Source organism: Epinephelus moara, chromosome 1, assembly GCF_006386435.1.
Source record: "Epinephelus moara isolate mb chromosome 1, YSFRI_EMoa_1.0, whole genome shotgun sequence".
NCBI lineage: Eukaryota > Metazoa > Chordata > Actinopteri > Perciformes > Serranidae > Epinephelus > Epinephelus moara.
This window is the reverse complement of record NC_065506.1, coordinates 5,897,259-5,922,064: the sequence shown is the minus strand read 5'-3', so window position 1 is coordinate 5,922,064 and position 24,806 is coordinate 5,897,259. Positions and strand designations below refer to the sequence as shown.

The 24,806-nt window shown below is 40.2% G+C and overlaps 1 protein-coding gene and 1 long non-coding RNA gene across 6 annotated transcripts in view; one reads left to right on the top strand and one right to left on the bottom strand.

The window, feature by feature from the left end:
• The window catches only part of large2 (LARGE xylosyl- and glucuronyltransferase 2), a 144,733-nt gene that overhangs the window by 38,570 nt on the left and 81,357 nt on the right, over window positions 1–24,806 (bottom strand). For 3 of the 5 annotated variants that reach the window (XM_050071837.1, XM_050072000.1, XM_050072093.1), the window contains one exon: window positions 4,360–4,561. In XM_050071837.1, coding sequence (XP_049927794.1) covers window positions 4,360–4,459 — 100 coding nt within the window. In that variant the 5' untranslated portion in view covers window positions 4,460–4,561. Of the gene's footprint in view, window positions 1–4,359; window positions 4,562–21,421; window positions 21,528–21,581; window positions 21,809–24,806 lie in introns of those variants that run through there. The other 2 variants (XM_050071915.1, XM_050072145.1) reach the window with 2 other exon arrangements.
• LOC126408966 (uncharacterized) lies at window positions 1,051–4,342 on the top strand. The gene is made up of 3 exons (XR_007571979.1): window positions 1,051–1,162; window positions 3,725–3,810; window positions 3,900–4,342. It is a non-coding gene; the product is annotated as an uncharacterized LOC126408966 (long non-coding RNA).

The window sequence follows — 24,806 nt, the reverse complement described above, 5'->3', positions numbered from 1 at the left end:
AAAACTGTTTAAAAATCAGTTATTGCCAGTCACAGGTTGGCTGCTTTTTTCATGAGAAAACCACAGAGATATGTAAGCTACGACAAAACATGTTCAGCCTGATACTCTGAGTTAATTTGATGTAATGGTTCTAATAGTCACAACCACCAAAAACAGAGCAGTTATTTGTTCTATTGTTGTTTCCTGATTTTAACCTCAGACTCCGTACTCGGGCGCATGGAAATGTTACACGGCCAGAGAGGGCAGTGAAAAAACCACAAAGCTCAGAAGATGTTTTTAATTCATGTTTTCTTGTGAATATTTAAATTCTGCCAGGAGCTTAATGCATCTCTCTTACTCACTCTCTCTCTCTTTCTCACACACACACACACACACACACACACATAGAGTATTTTATTTGGACTCCCTCATACACCGTCCTACTGCCCCACATACTCACTAGAGCACCAAATGTGGATTAATCTGCAACTGAAAACAGTCCCTAACAAATGCACTTTTTCTTCCTGTTTGTTAAATAAACTCTGCATTGACCAGCGTGAGTGTTCCTTCTCTGTCCCTCTCTTTTCTTTTTCTTGCTCTCCCTCTCTTTATCTTTTACTGTCTTCCACTTCCTTCCCTCTGTATATCTGTCTTTATCTGTAGTTCTGTCTTCATCTCTTCTTCATCCTCTTCTCTGTGTCCTGTCTCTCATACATTTCTCCTCCATCCATCTTTCTCTCCATGTCCTTCTCTACTTTCCCTCTATCTCTCCATCTATCTCTGATCATCTCCCATTTTCATTCTCTCTTTGTCTACTTTATGTCTGTTTCTCTTTGCCTCCATCTCCTCTACCTCTTTTTGCTCTCTGTCTCTAATTTCCTCTGTCTCCGTCTTTCACTCTCTCTTTCACCTCACTCACAGTCTCTGTCTTTCCCTCCTCCTCCTCCTCCTCCTCCTCCTCCTCCTCCTCCTCCTCCTCCGTCACCCTGTTGGGGCAGCAGCTGGCCCACAGCTGAAGTGAGGCATGCTGGGAATGTTCACACCCTAATCTGAGAGGGTAGAAGGAGACAACAGCGACAAGCAAGGAAGGAAGGAAGCACCCTCAAATTCTGTCTAAACTTTCTGACTGTATATATATATATATATATATATATGTACACACACACAACAACAGCATTCAAAGGTAAGTTAACAAAATACTCGAGTGTATTAAAACGTTTTGCAATCAAAGTTTGACTCAAGTAAAAGTATTATCTGCAAAGTTTACTGAATTAAATATAAAAGCATCTACAATGCGGGAAAAACTTACTGCATATGATTATGTATTGTTCTATTGGATTATTTTTACACACACATATAAACAAAATTTTATTGTTTTTATATTCTACACACTATTGGGTGGTTTGATTTCCTGTTTGATCTGCAAAGTAGCTGTCACATAAATGTAGTAGAGCAGAAATATAAAGTGGCATAACATTAAAAAATGCAGGGTACAAGTGCTTTAGAACTGCACTTAGATAAATACTTAGCACCACTGTGTATCATATATACTGTATATAAAGTACTAAGGTGTAAACCATTTTGATTTATTATACTCACGTTGTAAAACTTGTGAAAATGATCTGGCAATACTGTATTTAACTACAGTCCTGCCAAAAAAGAATCTCTGAATCTGACAGGAAGGAAGAGACGGAGAGCAAGGAAGAGAAGGAGAAAGATAGAATGACCAAAATCTGATCTGCAGAGAAACATGTGGCAGCAGGAGACGCTGGTTATTTTTGAAGCCATGTGTTGCTGCTCAGAGCACAGACATGCTCCTAAAGCTCACTTTATCATGGCTACACTGCAGCGTAACAACTCATCAGCCATCCATGTTTGAGAGAGAAATGATCATCAACAAAATGAATTCCTAAAATAAATTCCTGCACTGGTTGCGATCCAAGAATCACTGATAACATTAACATGTACATCAAATAGTAAATTAATGACCAGGAACTGTATGTGTGTGTGTGTGTGTGTGTGTGTGTGTGTGCTGTCGAAGAAAAACAAATGGCTATGGCACCCAGTCAGTTTCGCACAGGACCTAGACAATTGGTATGTTTAAATCCATCTGTTTTGGTATGCTTTCTATGTACATATTAGATCTGAGTGAAAACTCCACAAAATTGTACAAGAACAGTTGAAATATCACAAAAAAATTAAGCATGTCTGTGTGAAGGAATTTTGATTCTGTGTCTCATCAGTATGTTTCACATGCATTAATATGTAGTTGACCGGAGAAGCATCAGTGCCCTTCACCCTTAGCGTGTTTTATGTTGAGAGACTCTAGCCTCTGAAAGAAAAGATGTCGACCTTGTTGATGCTCAAATAATGACGTGGGACAGACACTGTACAAGGCTGAAGGGCTTGTTTTGTGCTTTTAGTTATTGGCATGTCTCTGTCCACACACACGTGCTGTGCCTAAGACTTCTCTGATAACATAATGGTGTTGTCATTAAACTTAAATAGTCAAGTAGGAACAACTAAGGCTCAATGAGTTTATTTAAGTTAGTTTTTCCACATCAGTGGTGTAATGCAACAAAGTTATAATATGTTGTCACACTGCTTGGGTAATTTTTGGGAGTATCTGTACTTAACTTGAGTTTTTATGTTTCTCTCAACTTTCATTTTTACTCCACTAAATTTCCTAAATAAATATATAATTTTACTTCAATACATTTTGATGTATTGGAGTAAAGGGCAGTCATTAAGATAATATATGATTGGATTCGGTGACTTACATAGACACCTCAGTAATCGAAAAAAATAGTATGACAAAGAAATTTACTTAAATTGACTGAAAACACTCTTTGTCACTGAACTCCACTAAAACACGTCCAATCTCTGTGGAATTTCAGGTCACTGTTTGGTGGTATTGTGGTCAACTGGTCAGAAGCACGAAAGGATTGACCATGTGTAACCACTTAAAAAGTCTGTGTAACAGTTTACCCCATGTTAGGTTGTGCCCCGCTCTCCCCTATGTTTAACTGTAATGATGTTGCATGTAAACCCCATCTCAGTTATAGTAGACATCTATAAAAACACCGCAGGGTGCATGTGGATCAGAAGAGGCTAATTCATTCATCAAAGAACACAAATGCATTTCAGGTGGTAAGCATCACTGAAATGCAATAATGTAACAGAATCACTAAACATAATTGATAATGTCATCCGGTGTCCATATAATAATATGATATAAAGAGAGCTGATGGAAACAAGCTGTTTCATATTTCATTTTGAAACATTTGAAAGGAAACAAATAATCCAAGTGTTCTGATTGGGTAACTTGATCATGTGTTTGCACTCTGATTCTCTAGTTAAATGTCACATTGTTTCAGTAAAGTTCTTCCACTCTTCCACTGTTTGTTACTTCATTGTGTGTAGGATATCAGCTACTGTCCACATATTTATTGTACAAAATGAACTTTCAATCTCAAACATCTGCAACTGAAAGCTCCAGAATAGCTACTACATGGACCTTGTAGTGAAAATGTTTTGCCAACTGCTGTTTCTAAAACCAAGACTGAATTCTAAATCTCAGCATAGGATTATATTAAAACCATGAACACTAAAAGCTTTGCTTGGATGCTTTATTACATCTGGTAATTGTGATATTGAACATTTTCACTTATTATGCTCTCCATACAGCTGCTCTGTCTGCAAAACTGGAAAGGATTTATTACAAATTTTATTTTTATTGTATTAGCCAGATGGTGGAGCTAGAAATAAGAAGGAAACTGAAATCATCCTCTGGAGAACATGAACATCCACAGACAATTTTGTGTCTATCTGGTAAGAAGTTGTCTCAAAGTCTTGCTGGTTTTTATGTTTCAGTTCAGTGTGAGTGGGTTATCTGAGTGTGTGTGTGTTTTTTCTAAAAGCTCTTCCAGGAGACAGCATGGCAGCATTGTGGCAAAGAAAACTCTCTGATCCGACCCTGGCTGCTGTGATCCAAACAAAAGCGCTGACTGCGGCTCACTGATGCGGCCTTAGTGGCTCCCTGGGATGTCAGAATGAAAAATCAAACTGAACAGAAAATAAGCTCTGTGTGTTTAAAAATTGAACTTAATAGTCGGATCGAACAGGAATTGAGCTGAGTCGCAAAAAAATGTCTGATAATTGATGTTTTCTGTTTTCACTGGTTGGATTCCTGCGACTCTATCTGACCCAAACCACAGCTTCAGGCTTTTATTATAAATCAGCTTTTGACTTTTCAAACCCAATCTCCATGAAAATTACACAGTTAGCTTTCTCAGATTCTACTGAATAATGAGAAATGCCTGGCAGAACTAATCTTTCCCTTTAATGTGCGCATATGTCTCTGAATGAGCTCGTACTCACTCTCCAGGTTTCCAGCCAGCAGGTAGAGCCAGGTGAGCAGGACGATGGCAGTGAGAGACGCCACCAGCAGCTTCAGGCGCCCACGGCACAGCAGGTTCATGATGGGATGGCGGCAATGAGGGCTCTGAGGGTCGGGGAGAGGAGGGGGAGGGGGTTCAGGTAGGGCTCAGTCCCTCGTCGAGTTCCTGCAGCATCCTTTCAACTAAAGAGAGAAAAAGATTGACTCAATAAAACAGCTTGAACTCCACTGCAACTGGAATCACTACACCACAAAAACATACATCTGAACAAATGTTTGTCTCTCATTAAACTGTATAAGTATTATTTTTAGTTTTTTAAGTGATCACTTGACCTGTTTTCAATATAAACTGACCCAACATTGATCATCTTGATACAATCCAATGTTCTGCTGGGAAATCTTGGGTCCTGGTATTCAGGTGGATGGCCCTTGACACACACCACCCATCCAAACACTGTTGCACTGCTCAGGGATGACCCGAGGAATGTGACACAGAGCTCAAAGCGTCGACCTGGCCTTTCAAATTCCCCACACCCCAATCTAGTCATGCATTCATGAACATGCAAGTTCCCCAAAGTTACCCCCAATCCACAGTGGGGCTTTCTTGGATTGAACTTGGCTCCGTGCCAAGGCATGGACTCAGGACCTCTGATGTCCTGTGGTGTCTGGCACTGGGGCGTTGGTGGTGGATCCTTTGGTTGTGAGATGGGATACCAGCACATCCCACAGACGCTTGATCAGATTTCGGTCTGGGGAATTTGGAGGCCAGGTCGACGCCTTGACCTCTTTGTCACGTTCCTCAGACCGTTTCTGAGCAGTTTTTGTAGTGTGGCATGGTGCATTCTCCTGGTGAGGGAGAATGCACCATGCCATCGGGGAGTGCCGTTGCCATGAGGAGAAGCACTTGGTCTGGAATGGTATTTGGGTGGAACACATCAAGTGGCATCCATATGAGTGTCAGGACCAATAGTTTACCATTAGAACACTGCACTGTAACAAGATGATTAATGTGACTGACTTCAACCACCAGTGGTTTTAATGTTTCAGCTGATCGGTGTACAACAGCGGTGTTAGCCTGTTGGGTTGTTTTAGAGTTTTTCGCCTCCTGGTGGACAAATATGGAGCAATGCAGCTTTAACCACCATATAAGGGACAATGATAAATAATTCTCAACAAAATACCATCGTAGACATATATTTCTAAGGGAGTATTTCAATGCACATTAAACATATTAGAAAGTTAAGGTTAAACTAAAACACTGCAGTTTGTTGGTCAGCCCGATAGAGATGGTATTTGATTTCTGTCTGTGTATTAAAAAACAAAAACAAAAAAAGTAATCAAATAAATGACAATTTCCTAATAAAAAAAAAAATGCAGTTTAGTTTGTAACTAGTGAGGATGTAATGATGTACAGATGCTGTTTAAAACACACACACCCCTCAGCTTCAGGCTGGCAGCCATGTCACTGCGCAGAGGACTTCAAATGATCCTAAATTGTTTCAGTCTAATGAGGCTGAACTGAGCTGAGAGAGGGAGTCAATAAGTGTCACATTTGTAACATTTAAACATGGAAAATCTGAAAGGAGAAAAGCCAGAACAAGCTGTAGCAGCTCTCTAAACCCTCCCACCGTCAGTCCATCTCTGTCTGAGGCGGCCTCCCTCTGTGTGCTGAGCCTGATTAGAGCGGGAGGTCTGCCTTTGTTTTACAATGTGATTCATTAATCCCACTTTAATTAGACAGAAGCCTGAAGGAAACAAAACCAACAGGAAACAGCAGAGTGTGAGTTTACAGCTGTAAGAAGGGAACTTTAAGCTGAATCCACACTGAGTTTACATGTTTCACTTGTTTCTGTCGGCTTTTTGAGTAAATACAGCGCTGGCTCTCTTCAGAATACAGCAGCAGAGAGAAACCAAATCTCTGAGAGATGTTCAGGATTAATGATTCACCAAACTGCAACCTGATCAGAGATTTGACAAAAACACCCCAACACTAATAATGTCCTGCTGAAACTGCTCTCTCTGACTTTCTGTGTAGGCCGAGGAAAGGCAGAGAGGCCCCAGAACAGAGCCATACTGCCAAATATAATACTGAAATGGAAATAAAGTTTTCTTTGACTACAGTGGTCCTGACTGAACTTTTATTTTATTTTTTACTTATTGGTTTTATTCTTTTACATTTTCTGGTTTATCTATTATTTCATTGTATTTTGTTGGTTTTACTCATGTTATATTGGCCTGTTTATCTCGTTCTGTTTTTAGTCCTTTTATTTATCTTTAATTATTTGTATTATCCTTCCTATAGTATTACTGTTTTGTTTAATTAAAAAAAAAAACAATTTTGAGTCGTGATTTTGTTTCTCTTATTGTTTATTCTTCATCTTAATTATTATTTCATGAGGTTTTATTCTTAGTTTTAATGGATTTGATCCATTTTTATGGTCGGTTGCTGGCTTTGTTTTGTGCCTGCAATGTCGACCTCTCTCTTTGTGCAGCACTTTGTGCTTCCACCTGGAATGAAATGCTATATAAATATAGTTTTGCTTGTTTTTAAACATGTTATGTATTTGAGATTAATGATTGTGTAATTACAGGTTATGTTACTGCTCAGTCTTAAAAACTCTGCCCTCTCTCCTTAGTTTGGCAAATAAAATCTGCAACAAAAAATGTTCCCTCCCTGAAGCACAACGTATACATATATATATATATACACACATATATACACATATATATACATATATATATACAAATAAAACTTCTTCACAGTTTCACCTACCCCACATAACAAACTGAGTTTGTGGCATTATACCTGCCTTCTCTATGGCTACTGATAATGTTTCTGAGCATGACTCTGTGTACAGGGATCTTTGTTTTTTTGTTTAAATTATATCTCTAAGATCTATACTGTAGCTCTTCTTTGAGAAGTACTTCATAAACTGAAGAATGTGTGAATTATTCTGACAGCAGTTTGGAGGACACAGTAAAGAGAGGATAACAGCAAGACAAGAAAGAGTCAAAACACAGTCGACCTTCAGGGTTTGTATAAAACATATCCAACAAAACATTTCAAAGACAGGATGAAACAGCAGAGAGGTGAGAGGTGGCAACTCAGACACAACAAAGAACATAAAACAGCTGGTGACTTTAAAGAGTTTGTTTTACCGATTCTTAAAAAAACAAAACAAATCAGTCATAGACTGCAGGATAAATGTTTGTGTGGATCTTCTTAATAATGATCCAGCACTGTGTTTACACTGAGGACATGGTCCTGCTCCATATGTCTCTGTCAGGTCGTTCTGCCATTGCGGCTGTTTTCAGTCCTCGGCAGCTGAATCAGCTTCATGTTAAAACACAGGAAACACACACAAGCCTCCACTGCAGTACCTACAAGGGACCTCTGATTGCCCTTCAACAAACAACAGCTGAAATACATCAATCTGAGATCTGGTTCCATCATCACCATCTGTGATGTTTGATGGACTAATAAAATAACTCTGGGGACATACTGTATCTGCAGGATGAAATCTGTTGTAAATATTCATGGTCCTCAAAGGATAATCCTCAGCTATTGTAGTGACTCACTGGCCTCCCTCTACAGGACAACATGTCATACAGAAGAGGTACCAAACTGTAACGTTAAGATTGATGTAAAATTTTCCGAGCTGACAGTGGGCGAGAGGTAAGGTACACCCTGGACAGGTCGCCATACTATAACAGGGCTGACACATGGAGACAGACAACCATTCACTTTCACGTTCACCAATTTAGAGCCACCAACTAACCTAACCTGCATGTCTCTGGATTGTGGGAGGAAGCCAGAGAACCCAGAGAAAGCCCACACTGCCACAGGAGAAAATGCATACTCTGCGCAGAAGGGCTCCCCACCCCACTTTCAAACCACTCATCCTCTGGCTGTAAAGTAACAGTGCTAACCACTTCACCACCATGCTGCCCTAAGACCTGATGTTCTTTTCTCTAATGCCAATCTCAGGAAAAACACTACTCTTTTATGCTCACTACTGGTGATGCTGATCTAAGAACAGCTAAGCTTTCAGGGTCTTGTGGGCACTGCCTTTGCAGACATATTAGTGAGGCTTTTAGTCTTGTTTGTATGCTTTTACTTTCCGTATGTGCTTTCAGCCCTTCTCTGTATGTGCATGTTTGTGGCCACGTTCTTTGGTTTAAACAGTTTTTGTTGCATTAAAATTGGTCTCTGCCGCTACATTTCTGCTTCTATGGTTTTTGAACAACGGTGGAAAATGTTGAAGCCAGAAAAAAGTCAATTACACATCTGGCAGTTCAACATGAGGATCTGACAATCTGTAATCATCTGTAATCATCTGCACAGCTCTGGAGCTCAGTGCGGAAATATTTCACAGAAACAATCTGTGCTCTTAACAGTATTACCAACAGTAAGCAAAGACAACACAGTGCTCTGTTGTCCCTTCACTCATAGAACATGACATGCAGTTAAAAGCTGCAGAAAATGGTGCACCATGAGTTGGGATTTTTGTTCCTGCAAACATTAGCTCAGACAAAAGTCTCTGGCAAAACAGTATCTTATCAAACTGTGTAGCAGCTGTTCTGGTGCTTTCAAAGATATCACATGATGTGTGCAGATTGAGATAGTCAACAATTAGTTGATCAACAGAAAACTAATTGGCAACTATAGTGATTATCAAAAACTGTTTGATAGTTGTTTTTTTTAAGCAGAAAAAGGCAAACATTTGCTGGTTTCATGCATCTTAAAGAGCACTACATTTTTTTTACCTGGATCCTATTTTCCCATGTGTCTGTGTTTAAGTGACAAATGAAAAACAGCAATTTTTGAAATTGGTCCACTATTGAGTCAAAGTGCTGCAGCCCGCAGCAGTGACAGGCTGCAATGTAACCACCGCAACCAATAAAATCCTTTTTATTTAACCAGAAACAGCCCTGAAATCGCTATCCCCAAATCCATAGTTGAACTTGAATAGATTTGAAATTAACACTAATTTTAGCATGTATAGAGCCAGCATATTTTTACATCGATCTGGGGGATCCATTCATTAATTTTCTGTAACTGCTTACCCTGTTAGCATTCGCTGGGGGGCTGGAGCCTATCCCAGCTGTCATTGGGCAAGAGGCGGGGTACTCCCTGGACGGGTCACCAGACTATCACAGGGCTGATATCTGGGCGAATTAAGAGTTTATTACAACCAGAGCTGGTGATTTTTGGAACAGTAGAGAGACAAACCAAGATGTTTATTTTTTAGTTTTATTTTGTTTCCGTTTACTTTGAATGGAGTGTATTTTACCAGAATAGAATTCCTGTTTATTGAAATTGAGTCTAATGGCTTTGGCTATAGCAATTTCAGGGGTGTTTCTGGTCAAGCAAAAAGGATCTTACTCTTTAACAAAAGGGCCTGTCCCTGTAGGGATCCATTCCAAATGGTTGTCAGACACTAAGAATAATAATCTGAAATGAACTTTTAGACTTAAAGGAAACAGATGATAACTAGTATTGTGGTAGGAAACATTTATTTATTCTGCGTTATGGTCGGAAGCTTGGAAGGAGAAGAAAACAACAGACAACTGACAATTTGCAGAAGATTTACAAGATTAAATGTAATTTCTAGTTAAAAATACTGTGATTATCTGCTGTAAATGTGGATCAAAATGAGTACAGGAATCCGCTCAAACACTCTGCCAGAGCTCTAAACTTTCCAAGTGCATGGAGATGATTTATGAGTTAATTAGTGAGGTTGATGTATGCGCTGTATGTCGTTAAGAGCAATGAAAGGTGCTGAGATGGGAGGAAAAGGGAGGAGAGAAGAGATGGAAAGAACACAGAGAGAGTATGAGAAGCAGGAGCAGGAGCAGGAGCAGGAGCAGGAGAGGAGAGGAGAGGAGAGGAGAGGAGAGGAGAGGAGAGGAGAGGAGAAAAAAAGAAAATAATAGAAAAGGATAAGATGAGGTTATAAAGCATGGGAGAGGGGGGATAAAGAAAAGACACAAAAATATAGATGAGGAGAGGCAAAAAAGAAAGAAAGAAAGAAAAGGCCAAATAAAGATGAGAAACAAAGAGGTTCAATGAAAGAAAACAGAAAAGATGGTGAAAGACGAGGAGATAAGGAAAGGAAAGATGCGGAGGCTGCAAAATTAAGAGAATCAAAGAGAATAAAGGAAGATTTAGGAAACAGAGAGGAGATGAAACTGCACAAGGAGACAGAAAAGAGAAAAGAGAGAGTAAATAAGGTCCAGGCTGAGTTGTGGGATGTGGGGGTGTATTGGCCTTTCAGCCTCTAACACTCATAAACCCAGCGAGGATATAAAAGTGAGGGACAGTGCCACTAAAGAGGAGTTTAATAGGCAGCTTTTGTTGATTCTGCAGGAGCTGCACAAAACGCTTACACGTCTGGGCTCTAATTGTAGCCGTAAAAACAAAAGACTCAGCCGGCGATGTGAGGGGGAAGCGCCGGAGGACTGCGGCGGTCTGCAGCCTTCTCGGTCATCTAATCAGCGCTGAGAACAGCACTGGAGGGACGGCAGGGGCTGTGTGGGTGGCACCGAGGTGGAGGCACAACAAATAACTCTGTCTAATGGCTGTAAATGAAACTACAACACACCCGCTACAGAAAGTAAGCGCTCACACCGTTTCTGAACATTCTTCTAATTCTGAGAGTGAATTTGGCTCTGAAATCCTCTGAGCTGTGTAATGGTAAACATTTACTGCATAACGACAAGGACTGAGTTAAAAGACAACCAGACTCATTAGGGTTCATTGTCATGGAAACATGGATATTTGGACAAAATTCCAAGACACTCTACTCAGTAGTTTCTGTCTGACCAGTCTGAACAGTTAACATGGCTACAAATGTGTAAAACTCAACTGTGCTCCAGTTAACTCACAGGTTTAAAGAAATAGTTCAACATTTTGGGGAATATGTTTATTTACTTTGTCTCAGAGTGATACGAAGGCGGGTTAGGGTCGTGTTAAAGAAAAAAAATCTAAAATTACGAGACCAAAGTCGTAAAACTACGAGAATAAAGTCGTAATATAAAAAGAATGAAGTCGTAATTGTGGGAGAAAAAAAGTCACATAATAAGACCGGAAAGTCGGGTAACATGGTGTAAAAAAGCAACAAAGTGTGTACATTTTAGCAGTACCAAAGTAATATAACGTGTTACCAACAAGATTTCAGGTAATATTATTACATCTGTGACTTTTTTTCTCCAAATATTACAAGTTTAATCTCGTAATATTTCAGCTTTATTCTCGCCCACAGTTTTACGACTTTATCTTTGTAGATTTACAATTTTATTCTCGAAATCTAAGATCTTTTTCCTTTAACATGGCCCTTATCCTCCTTTGTAGAGCGAAATGATTCAAAAAAATCTACACTGATGAAATACTGGGTTAATGTTACCCTGTACTCTTGAGTAGAAAACTGACTGAGGCTGGTCGTAGGAGTCTGTCCTATTTTGGCCCTTGGTCATGGAATGACGCGACTCAAGTTGGCCTCTCTAGTCTCGTTGGAGAGCTTTAAGCACAATACTGCTGAGCTTTTGGACACTGTTTGCTCCTGCCATGGTGTTTAGTTTGCTTTGATCGTCTGCTGCTGTCTTTTATTGTTCTTGTCTTTCTATGTGATCATTCCTGCTTTTCCTGCATGTTGATGGTAGTCTTTTTCTTCTTTATCTCTTCTCCTGTGACTGTGTTCTGTATGTGTGTTTGTTTTCATTTATTGCTCTTCAACGTGTAACGCTTCCGCCTCTTGGCCAGGTCACCATTGTAAAAGAGATTTGATCTCAATTGGTTTTACCTGGTTAAATAAAAAAATAAAAAAATAAATAAAAATTTGGTTACCAAAGTCATGATAACAGGTTGTTTTGACCCAATGCTGGAGTTATAATTTACATTGGTGACTCATTTCCCCAAGCTAACATATGGTATTTGTGGTGGCCCACCACAATTAAAACATCTGCCGCCACGTTTTGATATTCTATTTTGGAGCTGGGTTCTTTTTAGGAGCGCTAGTGGAATATATATAACATTCAGTTCTTATCTGCAACACACTCTCACAGCACAGAGTGTTCTCTTGGCACAGACAGAGCAGTACAAAGTCAGGCAAACTGAGAGTGAAGCATAACCATTCATTGCACTGGGTCTAAAAGTTCCCCTGCAGCAGCTGCTCCTCTCATCCATTGATCTGATGTGATCAGCACTGATTGGACCAACTGATCAATTATCTACCCTGCAACTTAAAACTCCACAATTGCTGAAAAAAGAATGAACTCATGAAGCGATCCACCTGTGCTCCATTGACGGACCAGCAAAAAATTCCAGATTAAGAAAGGGGAACACAAACTGATACATAAAGACGCGGGCAAGAAAAAAAAAAAAAAACACAATGGAAAGTTGGTTAGACACAACACTGAGTGTGGGGGTGGACTGACTGTCCTTGGCCAGGAGCTCACACTCCTGCAGCGGTGTCACGACTCGTGGGTTGGGAATCAGTGATCTAGAACATCTTCCCTAATTCATTATCTACATAACAGCTCCAGACTTTGTATCTTTTGACATCAGAAATTTGAGTTTAAGCACTCTAGTTTTTCATTCTAGCGACCCCCCCCCGCCCCCCCATACACACACACACACACACAGACACACACACTCCCCCGTCAGCTACTGCCACACATGATTTCTGATTCTGTGGGAAACACTGAATAAGCTTTAACAGATTGATGCTTAAGAGACAAAGTGAGAGAAACCTCCTGATAAACAAATAATTTCTTTGAATCATGGGATTGTACCCGCAGGGAGTCTTTCCCCATAGTGAATCCTGTCAGTCAAGGCTGCAGGGGGAACATATGATAATGCAATTACCAGCTGAAAGAAGTGCTTTGGTCCAGCGGCTACGTCCCCATTCCAACTGAAGGGCTTTTTAGCACCGAGCTAATCGCATAGGAGATAGCCCTGATTAAGAGAATAATCAGCAGGCGCTTCCTGCGTTAGAGGAGGATGGAGATAAGAGTGGAGATGGGTAATCAACTCCACTCACTCTATCTGTCGACCTTACTGACCCAAGTGCGCACGCACACACACACACACACACACACACACACACACACACACACACACACACACACACACANCAACTCCACTCACTCTATCTGTCGACCTTACTGACCCAAGTGCGCACGCACACACACACACACACACACACACACACACACACACACACACACACACAGAAATAAGTATGTGTGAGAAATAAGAATGTGTGTCTGTCATTCTGTCCTGACAGAACACACACAGCTCTACATCTCGCTGACTTTAAAGCTGATCCTGTTTTGTGTCTGAAATAACAAAGCTGTAAACAAACTCATACAACATGCCGCTGCCTTAACACTCAGTGTTAATATACTACAGTAATCTAATTATCCCTCCCAGCTTCTCATCATATGCGGTTTTCATGCCCAGCAGGAAGGCGTCACATTAAAGTTTTTTTTTTTTAATTCTATAATGTTTGTTTCACACAGCTCACCGTCCTCCACAGAGAACCTGGAGGCTTTCGGAAAAGCTGGAACATGTTTTTCAGGTTGACAGAACAGCAGTTTATAGACAGACTAATTCCTGTCTACATTTTAGATTTACAAAAGTAACCCGTTACAGTTATATATTGTGTTTTAGCAGTAATGAAGTAATATAATGCATTACCAGCAGGATTTCGGGTAATGTTATTACATTTACATTGTCATATAACGTGTTACCACCCGAAATAAACTGTTAATTGTTTTCATTTTTCATTTATCCACACCCCTCCACTTCCGCCACCAGTAAACATATCCCCTGAAGGTTGTGTGCTGTCATTTCCTTATACCCTTCATTACAGGCCTAGAAAGGTGCTAGTGATCAGCAGATCTGGGACTATGCGTTATCATGTTCAATGTGTTTCCATTGATACACCTGTAATGTCTACAATGTATCCTGTTCTGCTTTTGTGTCCTAAGGCTGCTAGAAAGCAGCGGGGATAAGTATACTATTTAAGTGTACTAGATGTTGGACGTTTTTCCATTCACATCCCCTACAACTGCAGAGCAACGGCGGCACACAGTCCCTTTCTTATGCACAACTCTCTCTCTAGTGCTGCTGGAGCGGACTGACACATCAGAACCCGGCAGGTGGTTCATCCAGCTCTTGTGTATTCATTTGACCTTGTCAACGTGACTTAATCGCACGCCATTCTGTTTGTTTTGCTATTCTCAACATGTGTTTATTTTGTTTTATATCATAGGTCCACAAATGTTTATCCACATCTCATAATTATCAGACTTTGATCCTCTGCCTGACCCTCCCTGTGTCCAAGGCTATTCGTTTATGTTAAAAGGTCTAGGCTATTTAATTGTTCTATATCATCACACTATTATTAATATAAGCAGGGGACTTTAATACAAAGTGGTAACCACTGTATGTGAATGCATGAATGGGTCAGACCTATGCAGCACTGGACTTGAAATGAACTGTAATAAACTGGAGTTTCTGTGCTTTGATTACCTGCTGTGAAACAACATGACCCTCATCCATTTAAAATCAACATTAGTTCCTCTGAGGTCACTTTGGTCAAAGTAATGCAAAAGTATTGTAATAAGTAACATCTCTACATAGAGAGTAATATTGTAAAGTAACTTATTGCTTTCAAATGAAGGTAACTAGTAATATATAATGTATTACATTTTAAGAGTAACATTTTTAACCAATACCATACACAGATAACATACCCATCCACTAACAAAACACAACAATCTGAAAAATCAACCAGCAATCAACCGTCACACAAATCTATACTGACTTGCTCAGTTTGTCCTGATGTGACAAATATGTTATAATATTGTCCAACATTTCACCACCAAGATAAATCCACCTGACCTGAGGTCCGCAGACTGTTAAATGTTTTCTTATTAAGTCCCACTTTATTCTTAACAATCTCCATGACTCCAGAACACAGCTGTGACCTGCTGGACTGACTTCAATAACAATTAAACTTCATGACTGGACGTCATCACGACTACTAGGGCATGCTGTACAGAAATTAGTGATTATCTACTTGGCTCAGGTCTGGTGGGAAATCTTGTTCAATCAGGAAGACAGCAACTAAAGATAACAATGACTAAGCACTCTGTTCAGAGCGACCCGAACTTTCAACTTCAGGATCCTTCTCTCTCATCAGTTTCATGTTCAAATGAAAATCCTGCTCCCCTGTTTTGTTTATCATCGCCATCTACAGGATTTCTGTGTACTGATGGAGTCAAAACTCAGTGTCCAATGTGTGGAAAACTGCCTTTGCAGATTCTAAAGAATGGCTGTTCTTCATCTTCTACCCTCCGGCGTTGCTGTTTATCATGTTTCAGCATCTTCCTGCCCTATTTTTCCCTCCTCACCCTCCGCCTCATGACTCTGCTCTCATCAAAGGCCTGCTGCTGCTCTTCTTTCTCCCAGACCAGCATCATAGCACTGCAGCAGCTCTTTGGGAGGAACATACCTTTTCTTCCGTCCTGCATCGTGAAAACGGACGACTCCTTTGGACAATACTGTCTCGATTACAGCTCTCAGTGCAAGAGAGGAGACACACTATCAACACATAATGCCAAAACTGAAACAGCTTCTTTAAACAAACACCAAAATGAGGCAAAATGTGAATATTTAAAAAATGGGAAACACAAAGTGATGAAATCTAAGACAAAATCAAAAGCAGAGCTTTGGGTGCAAAAAACAAAATGTTATTTTGATATTGTTTTACATGTATCACAAAAGGGAAATTAGATATAACTTAAAATGAGCAAAAGCAAAGATCTTGAAAGCATCAATGTTGACTGAAATAGAAACATTTAATAAACTACTGAGAGATGAAGATGAAAGCTCTGGAAAAATCTAGTTAGCCGACCTCATGTTTAAACTCTACTCTTCCCAAGGTCAACAGTGAATCATCGTTCTAAGTAATTGCCGTAGTGCTGCATATTCCCAAGATAAATTTCAAAGTATCATCTAACATCACAAGGAATCAGGTGCTGTCTGCGTCAAAATCTAGTTTTAAGCATCAGACCAAATTGTAAATGCTAGTTAGTCTGGAAACTCTCAGTTCATTCTCTTTTTCCAAGGGGTGTTATCAATGAACTAGACCAAAATGCCTCTAGACGTGATTGAACAGGCCTAAAACCCATCAGTGACACAAAATATGACACATCACTGAACAACGGAAAAATCTGAACAGACTACAGGGTGCAGCTGTGATGGTGGAGAATTAATATGTCTGTGAAAAAGTTTTGCTGTTTTGCCATCAGAATTTGAAAACAGTACTTGTTGTTCAGAAAGGTCCATGTTAGCTGCAGCCATCTAGGTTGTTTTCAAAAATTCCATGAACATCATTCCTCTTCATCATAGACTGCATAAAATAATGGACGTAGCTGCTGCAATGTCATCCACTGGTTTGTGTGCTGCCATTTTGAGGTCAGCAATGCGCCAATTGCTGCCAGTAGTGGCCATATCTGGATAAGGGGGTGGAGCTGTGGAGGGGCAAGGGGTGAAGCTGACTCTCATGGTGCTTCTCAGAGTCAAGGAAGGATCCTTAAACTTCTGAAGTTCAAGGAGGCTACATCATCAAATTCCACCAAAGGACCGTTCCAATGTCAATGATCTTTTGAATTCTACCGAAGACCAAGTCTTTCCTTCAGAGAATTTTCAAGGATGCATGTGTGTATCCTCAGCAGACATGAAGTACCCACAATTCTTTGTGCACCATTTGCCAGAATTAAAGGCGGGGCCTTTTCAGTGACACACACCTGGGCACTCACTTGCCTGTTCCAATGTGTGTTCACCAAATGCTAGGTAGGAGTCTTGCCTAGCCTCTGTAGGACCCTTGAAAGGACCCGTCCTACCAAGGAAGCATCCTTGACTTGGCTTTGAGAAGCACCAATACACTGTGGTGATACCTCGCAGACAACTTGTTAATGTAGTTGCCACACCCTTAAATATGCGTAACTTAATACCTTTGTAAAATGTAAATTGTTATATATGTCGTGTTCACACTGAGAAAGTGAATTACATATAAAGTCAATGTAAAGACGCAATTACATGCAAATTCTTGCCGGGCAGTGCGATGGACATGACATGAATGATGCAAAATACGCAAATAAAGCGAGTAGTGTGATTTCAAATCATACACTTATTCACCAGAGTTGAAAAATCTGAACTCAAGCGACCAATACATGCCGTGGGAGCCAATCAGCATTGAGATGCCACGGGGGACATACGCCAATAGCATTCAAACTCGTGCAAGTAACGGGGTGCGAAAATTGGCATCCCGTTTGGTGTGAACACAATGTTAGAGTTAATAATTGTTTTTTTATGTTGACTTAAATACTCCAAGACCTGGTCTCCAGGTCACTTCTCATTTCTGCTGATGTCATGATACAGCATCTGTACACGTTGGTAGATTTTAGTTTATTGAGCAAACAGCTAAATATTTTGGAAGGATAATGAAGCATGAATTGCTTTACTCCCCCTCAATATCTGCACATGTACGTTTGATGTATTTAGAAGTCCTGATCTGGGTAAACAGAGGCTACACATCGCTCAAACTTCACAGCACTACTGCATATTGCTTAATTCATGTGTGTCTAATAAAAATTACCACAATAAAATCTGGAAAAGCAGAGAAAGCAAGGAAAAACTGTACACATTACACAGACAGTTTTCCTCAGGCCTCTTAGCAGGTTAATCCCGCTGGTAAACAGAACATACATATTTCATCATAGAGACTCACAAGTCAAATATAGCTCACCATTTCTTCCTCTTTTAACACTTCCTGTCCTCCCTTGTTATATATATTTTTTGTGTTGTCTGACAGTAGTGAGTTGCCGTATTAGGTCGACTGTAAGGTTCATCCTCTTTTTCTGATTTTAATTTGATTCCTTTAGGTCACAGAGGCGTGCTCGACTTAATCTGCTGTACTGTCGGGACACTGGCCTGCTCTGTAAAGTCGCGTGTATTTCTTTGTGATTTATCAGAGTAAGCTGATGTGGGATTAGTGGGTTTGTGACCGGGGACGACCTTTTCATTTCATTTCCCAGCAGTCCCACAGACACGGGCAGGAATTCACAATGATACACCACTCTCTCCTTCTGCCTTTGTCTCTTTGTCTTTCCCACAGATGAACTGGACCACGTTTCTCATTTTACACTCTGTACACCACACTGGGTTTTACATTATAACTGCTGCTGCTACTGTTATTGTGGGGATTCTGCAAATTCTGTTTTTAACATGCTGTATGTTAATTTGTTATTGGCATCTTGATAACTCGACATCTAAGCATTAAGCATTCTGGGTTATGGCATTTTTAAATACATAAGTGTAAGTGTATATTCAGTGTAATGCTGATCATTATAGAGCCTTAGAGCAGTAAGACTGATTTAAGAAGCTTATTAAATAATATTTCTATAAGCAGTACAAAAAGAGACATAAAGATGCAAGCTGCCAATCCAGTAAAACAAGGTTAATGAAACTAAACATAATTAGAGCACTTTTAAAATATTTTTTGCTCCATTTTTTCTTCAGACAAGGACATGATGTTTGTTAATGATTAAGCTGTAATCTTCAGATATCCTTGACATTCAGACTGTTCTAAGGTAGTATTAATATTTTTGTATTAAAAACTCATCAATTGTAAACTTAAAATATGGCTGTTCAACCTTAATAAACTTTTCAATCTAACTTTTTCTTTTGTCCCCTGGGATCTGATTTTGGAAGTTGCATGTTTTGCCATATTTTGGAAAACAGTGTGCTGGAAATATAGTGGTATATGCAGTGGAGAGGTTTTGAGTTAGAGAAGTAGTTTACTGCTGGAAAGATGGTCTTTTCATGAAACTGGTCTGTCTATGCAGTTAAAAGATGCAAATACTTTTTAAATTGATTCTATATGACCAAGAGGCAACCTCTGCTTGGTCATATAGAAAAAATATATAGCAAAAATCAAGCTAACAGGATAGTGCGAAATTGCAGTTCCTCTAATGGCCACTCAAGGCTGGGCACAGAAGCCAGTCAATCCCGATAGACCTCCATGTCAAAATGCCCAACTTTACAGCAGAAATAAACATGTACACAGACTGGTACAAAAAAGGGGGGTGAATCTTAAAATAACTCAGCAATTACATTTTATTTACGTCTAAAGTCCAATTACACAAGCCACTTTGAGTGACAAGCCTTCTGTCGACAGTGTCCCCACCCTCTTGATCAGATCCACCCCTCACTTCCTCACAGCTCCACCTTCCTGGCCAATTATGGTCACTTCTGGCTCCAAAAACAGATGATGGCAAGATGGCAACGGCCAAGATGCCAAACTTGAGGTTTCAAAATGGGAGTCCAAAAACCAAGTGGTGACGTCAGAGCAGCTACATCCATTATTTTTATAGTCTATCAACATGACCAGAGAAAACAGAGAAAAGGACTGTGGCATTCACCCTTTCACAAGAGGTGGAAAATCTACAACTACCAGAATGCACTGCACTGCACCGAACGAAAAACCCTCCTGCTCTAGTGTGCTGTAATGCAAACTTGGCAGTTTTTTCACAGGAAACAATATGGCAATCGGCTGGTATCTCGTATTACAGTTAAACAGTTAGCTAAAAGATGTTTCTGAAAACATTTCCAGCGTGAAATAGGCAACACAGTAACACAGAGGTTTATGTTTGATCTGCACTGCTTACTTTTACCGTTAGTTTTCTGTATTTTCAGCCTCCGTTTTTAATACTTTTAATACCAGTACTTTAAACATTATGGTGCTCGCTTGCTGCTCACAAATTTTCAAATTACAGCCAAACAGTGTGCCACAATGTGTTTTTGATGACATTTTAGGTGAGAAACAGGCAAGAGAGAAGCAGAACCTACGTTTTTTTTTTTTTTTTTTTTTTTGATCACTGCCTAGTTTTTAGGAGCGGAATCACCAGAGGATCCATGATACGATATTATTACGTTACTTAAGTCACGATAAAATATTTTGCAATATATTGCAATTTCTTACCCTTTTTTAACTGTAAATTATGTCCCCAAAAGGAAAACTTCATCAACATTGGTTTTATCTTGGTCATATCACTGGTTTCCCCACAGCAGCAAAATGTATCTAGTGGACTGCAAATGATTTTATCATTTGGCACTGTGTAATGATACAATATTGCCAATCAAAAATATCGCGGTACTGTGCTGTATGGAATTTTTCCCCCACCCCTACTAGTTTTACGGTTTGATCTGCCTTTGATCTTTGTTAGAGAGAAAGAGGTGCAGGTCTCTCTCTCTTGATCTGTTTCTATACGCTTTGTTCAGTGGTGATGGGCATATGAAAATGCAGAGGTAGTTCAAGCTACAGCCTTAGAGCCAGAGAAGATTTGAGCTGTGAGATGAGCAGCGAGATCTGGGGCTGGTTAGATGGAGGAAAGTTTACCACAGTCCATTTACACATACTACCTACATTGTTATGATACAAAGCTGGTTGAAAATCGACCATCTATCCCTTTAACTAACTTTGAAACACCCCCCACAACCCCCAGTCTAATGCAGGTCATTATAATTTAATTTGTGCTGCTCAAAGATCAACATTAAGTCTTGCTTCAATGGACAAATGGAAGACAAATATCTTAAAACCTTGACAAATGAGACCCAAACTATCTACGTGGACAGAAACCACAGGAGGTGAGGTAAAACAGCATGTCTGCTTGTAAGACATCACTACACACATCAAGAAAACCGCCATCTCCTCCAGCACATCGAAGCAGGCAGGTGTAACGATGCCTTGTAATAACATCTCAAAGGCAAACAGATAAATAAAAGTCAGCGGTCGCTTGAGAGATGAAAAAAGCTTTGATGAATCAAAAGACAGAAACCAGACGAGAAGAGAAGCTGAAAGAACAATCTGCACTACAAAAGCTCTGCTCACAGCACTGAATGGAAGATAGCTGCGCACCTCCTTCTCCTCTATACTCACATACACACAGAGACAAATATGTCTTCAACACCTTTTAACAGTCATCCAATGCCTCTTGATTGATGTTCAATTCCGCAGTGTCTTAAATTAAACTGAATGAACAGAATGACGACGCACAAACATGCCAAACAAAACCCTTCTGAATGCACACGTGGAAAAAGTTAACAGTAACCTTTGCCCTGTTGTCCTACCTGGATATTTCCTCCCTGCGCTCAGTGTGATCTAAACATGTGGTTACAAGTCCAAGTTCAGCTGCACAGAGCGGGCTGATTCCTCTTCCTCCTTCTCCCCTCCTTCCTCCTAATCCTCCTCTTTCAGAGCTCTCCAGCTCTGACAATAAACTCCAGAGCTCTTTTCTTTCTCTCAGCAGACTTTTGTCCCAATTCTTCAACCTCTGTCGCTGCTTCATGCCCTCCTTTCCTTCTCTCTGCCAGCTCTCCTCCCACTGCTTCTCTTCCACCCTCCTCCTTCTCCTCCCCGTGCACAAACACGCCATAAATCGCCTCCACCTCTGAGGGAGCGGCTCTGATTTCAGCCCCCTCTCCTTCCTCTCCTCTCCGGGCTTTCTCTGAAGCAAGTTCAGCTCCGTCAGACAGATGGGAGGAGAAAGGTGGAAAGAGGAGAAATAAAAGAGAGAAAAGAGTGGTGTCACCTAACATACTGTCAGGAATAATAGAGAGGAGCTTTGTCTTTTTTTTTTTAAAGAGTGGAATGCAAAAGTATTTAAGACAAAAAAAAAGAAGCCTCAGGGTTTGGTTGCCACAGTGTGTGCTTGAGAATGAGCATAACCTCTGATAAGCATTTTGCACAGCATTGTTCACTTTAAACAAATGAACCAATCACCTGCAACTGGTCAACAACCAGAGGGGCTAAGTGTAGCTCTAGACTTAAAGGTTCAATGTGTCTGTTTTAGGCCCTGTTTAGATGACAACGGTTCCTCTAAAAACTGAAAAGTCTGTCCTTTGTGTTTTAAAAAACTTCTGCGTTTATATGATGACGTTACTGAAACAATCCCCGTTCACACGGAGCCGCTAAATCTACTGTAAACGCTGTAGTATGCACGCCAGGCCAATGGGTGGCAGTGTAAATTTGCAAAGCAACACCACGGCATGACGGCATGCGCCTGCGCTGAAGCGCCTTCCTCTACAACGCGGAGATTACAAACCAAAACAAAGAAGACACAATGGCGAAAGCATGCACAGATAACTTTGTCTGGATGGACGACGAGGTGGAGTTGCTACAGTAACAGATCTACACTTCACTTCAAATCAACAGGGTGAGCAGCACAAACAGAGCTCGGCATTGTTGTTGTGACGGTCGGCATGCCTAGTGACTGGAACCGTAATGCGCATGTGCGAAAAGTCTCCGTTTTCAGAGGAACTGCATATTGCAAGTTTACATGACAACGGAGACGCTGCCGTTTCCAAAAAGTTGCACTCTGGAACCCGTTTTCAAAATGTTGCGTTTTCAGGCACCCAAAACGCAGCTGTCTTGTAACGATCGGCCAAAACGCAACTAAAGTTTACCATTTTCAGTTGAAATCGTTGTTGTATAAACGGGACCTTAGGGGGATTTAGTGGCATCTAGCTGTGAGAACTGCAGATTGCAACCAGCTAAAACTTTTCCTGGGAAGAATTCCTTCAGTGTTCATTGTTCAGGAGGTTTTTACCTGGAGCCCAATTATTCTCAGAGGTCACCCCCTCTCCAAAACAAATAGACCACAGGTCTCATTTATAAAACAATGCATAGGATACCGAAAATGTCCACGAATTGGATAATTATAATGTAAATATATATCTATATATCTATATATCTATATATATATAGATATATAGATATATATATATATATATATATGTCTCTCCAATTGTCCGAATTGACCGAAAATGTCCTGCCAGCTCGCACTTTATATACAGATGTCGATTCGGCTCTGTTATTACCTCCGCTAGTGGCTTAAAGGTGGAATAACTCTGTCACCCATTCCATGATCATACCTTTTATACAGAATGGCAAGTTGGAATAATGGTGTAACATTCCCGCCTTGAACAGGCCATGTAAAAGGGGCTTCCAACCTGTTTTAGAGGAGTAGCTGATTTATCTTTATCTTTAGGGTTACTGCTGAACTGAGTGGACACATGAATCAAACCTCTTAGGTGGCTGGTTTAACCTTAGATAAATGCTATTTTCCTGTAAATGGACAAACATGGATCAAGCCTTAGGAGTATCAAACAAGCCAGGGATGTTCTTAAGAGCAGCAAAAGGTTTCACAAGATCAGTTTCTTCATAATTATATAGAAAACACAATGGAGATCATTTTAATGCTAGTGCTCAGATTGTTGCCACCAAAACACAAAGATTTTTTAAGTACATCGGTGGTTAAACATTCACACAGAATTTCATATCATTTACTAAATCCAGGACACCACTGTAAAACAGTTACTAATCCAGGTTTTGAACAGATTAAGGTCCTGGTTTAATATATAACCTGTACAGGAAACTGGTCTTTGATGGTGAATTCCTCTGGCTGTGACCTGCACACTTCCTGGCCTGGTGTAGACGCCATTTAACAAACAGCTGGAGTACCTGCAGTTTGCAAATATTTGCTTGTACTTTTGTAATTTCCAAACATGATTTAGTTCGAATAGAATTCATCCTGGCTCATCCTGTGCCTGGGGGTATTAAGGTAAGTTCCCTAATAACAAATGCAACATGAAGGAGTGAGCAGTCTGTAATTATGGAGTACACGGACCTACATTGTGCTTGGCTGTGCCGGGCCAGTCAGAGCACGCTGCATGCCTGAGCTAACGAAGCTCCGCTGATAGATGCTTCATTAAGGACAGAGATCAGTGGAGTGGATCAGCGGGGAGGCTGGGAACTGACTGCAGCTCTTATCTCCTCTCCGGAAACAACTCGCACTCCAACTGAAGTCGTTGCCTAGGGGGAAACTCTACACCACACGAGCAATGCCAGGGACGTCTGTAATCACCTTCTGTAATGTAAACTGTGTGCAGAGCCCGAGGCAACTTCTACCTGGATCCTAACCTTTTTTCAGCTTATTCCAGGTAGGCCATTTTGTGGGCTATTTTTTTTTTTCCCAGCCTCACTCTTAGTCTTGGGTCAAATACCCTTGCTAGTTTTTAATCATATTTACTAAAACTGAAACTGTTTTTTTTTAGTCAAGTTTTGGTTGACTAAAATACAGGGCAATTTATTTTTATCTTTTAAAACAATTTCCATATAGTTTTAGTTAGGGATTCATGATGATGTCGGCACAACATTGGTATTGGCTTTAAAATGATATATCGTAATCGGTCAACATACAGATAATATCAGTATGTCATTGGTATCGGCCAAAATCAGCTTTAAAATGAATTTGCCAATATGCTTTTTTTCATTTGCATAATCAATAAATAGTA